General features: G+C 13.5%; 1 protein-coding gene across 1 annotated transcript; it reads left to right on the top strand.

Annotated features, from left to right (window-relative positions):
• Window positions 1–1,044: 1,044 nt before the first annotated feature.
• Window positions 1,045–1,488, top strand: PGSY75_0032500 (exported protein (PHISTa); the record flags this gene model as incomplete). Its single annotated transcript, XM_018783461.1, has 2 exons — window positions 1,045–1,179; window positions 1,288–1,488. Coding segments are annotated over 2 exons (336 nt in total), but the record flags the coding sequence as incomplete, so codon positions are not given.

Here is a 1,488-nt window from a genome sequence, read left to right on the forward strand (position 1 = left end):
TAATTATTAAATATAATTTTTTCCATTTCATAGAACTTTCTACATATTCTTAATTTATTATTTTTTATAATATTTCTTTTTAACAATGAATGAAAAATATATTTTTTCATATATTTTAATTGAATTTCTATATATTTAGTGTTATTTTTACAACAATTATTTTGTTTAAAAAATATATAAAATTAATATTTAAAAATATATATATATATATATATATATTATTACATTTATTTATTTAATAATATATAAACTGTATAATTTTATGTTAAAAAGAAACATATGTACGTGTAAAAAAAAAAAAAAAAAATAAATAATAAAAAAAAAAAGTAAATAGAATTGATAAATTTAATAAGAATAATGATTTAAAATAAATTTATTGAAAAAAAAAATCGCAAAAAAAAAAAAAAAAAAAAAAGAATGAAGATTGATACTTTAGTAGACTTCCGAGATTAAAAAATGTTAATATATAATGTTTGATTGAAATATATATGAGTATTTTAAAAATATAATGTTTGATTGAAATATATATGAGTATTTTAAAAATATAAAATATAAATATATTTATAATAAAGCATATTAATAAAAAATATGCAGGTAAATATTATTTTGTATATTTGTCATTGTATATTATATAAAAAAAGTGAATGTTGTATAATATAAAATAATTCTTTTTAAGAACAATTTATATTAAATAAAATATAATTATTTAATTTTTATAATAATTATAAAATCACTGATTAATGGAGGTATTTAAAATTTATATTATATATATATTATATATATATATAAAGAAAATAGTATGTTTTTTCATTAAATTAATTATTTTATTCGTTTTTTTGTTTCCTATATTTCAATAAATTATATAAAATTTTGTAAATATATAAAATATAGTATTATATATTATAAAATACATAACGAATTTTGTAATTTCTATTTTCCTTATTTGTTATTATATCTAAATGTATTTGTATTATTAATTGTCATAATAGCTTTTTCTTTTTATATATATATTAATAAAAAAAATAATATAAAGTTATTAATAACATGAATAAAAAAAATTGTATAATTTTTCCTTTTTATCGTGTCGATGTGAATCCAAAAGGAAAATTATATTATATCTCATTTAAATTTCTTTGTTTAAGTTTATATATCGTTGTATTTTATTATGTATTTCTAAATGTAAGTTGATTATATATAATTTTAAGTATTTTTATTATTTATTTTTTTTATAAATCTTAATTATTATATCATATGTATTATCTTATATTATTATTTTTTTTTATATAGACATCATTAGAAAACAAGGGCCTAGAAAATGTTAAAAATGGAAATATATATGAACGCAATTTAGGTGAAGCACAAACAAAAAATAAGGGACCAAAATGGAAAAGATCTTTAAAATATAAAAAAGAAGATGTAAACAAAACAAAATCCAATGAAAATAATAATAAATGTAATGAACAAAAGGTAGAGGAAAATAAACATAGT

Source organism: Plasmodium gaboni, assembly GCF_001602025.1.
Source record: "Plasmodium gaboni strain SY75 chromosome Unknown, whole genome shotgun sequence".
Lineage (NCBI taxonomy): Eukaryota > Apicomplexa > Aconoidasida > Haemosporida > Plasmodiidae > Plasmodium > Plasmodium gaboni.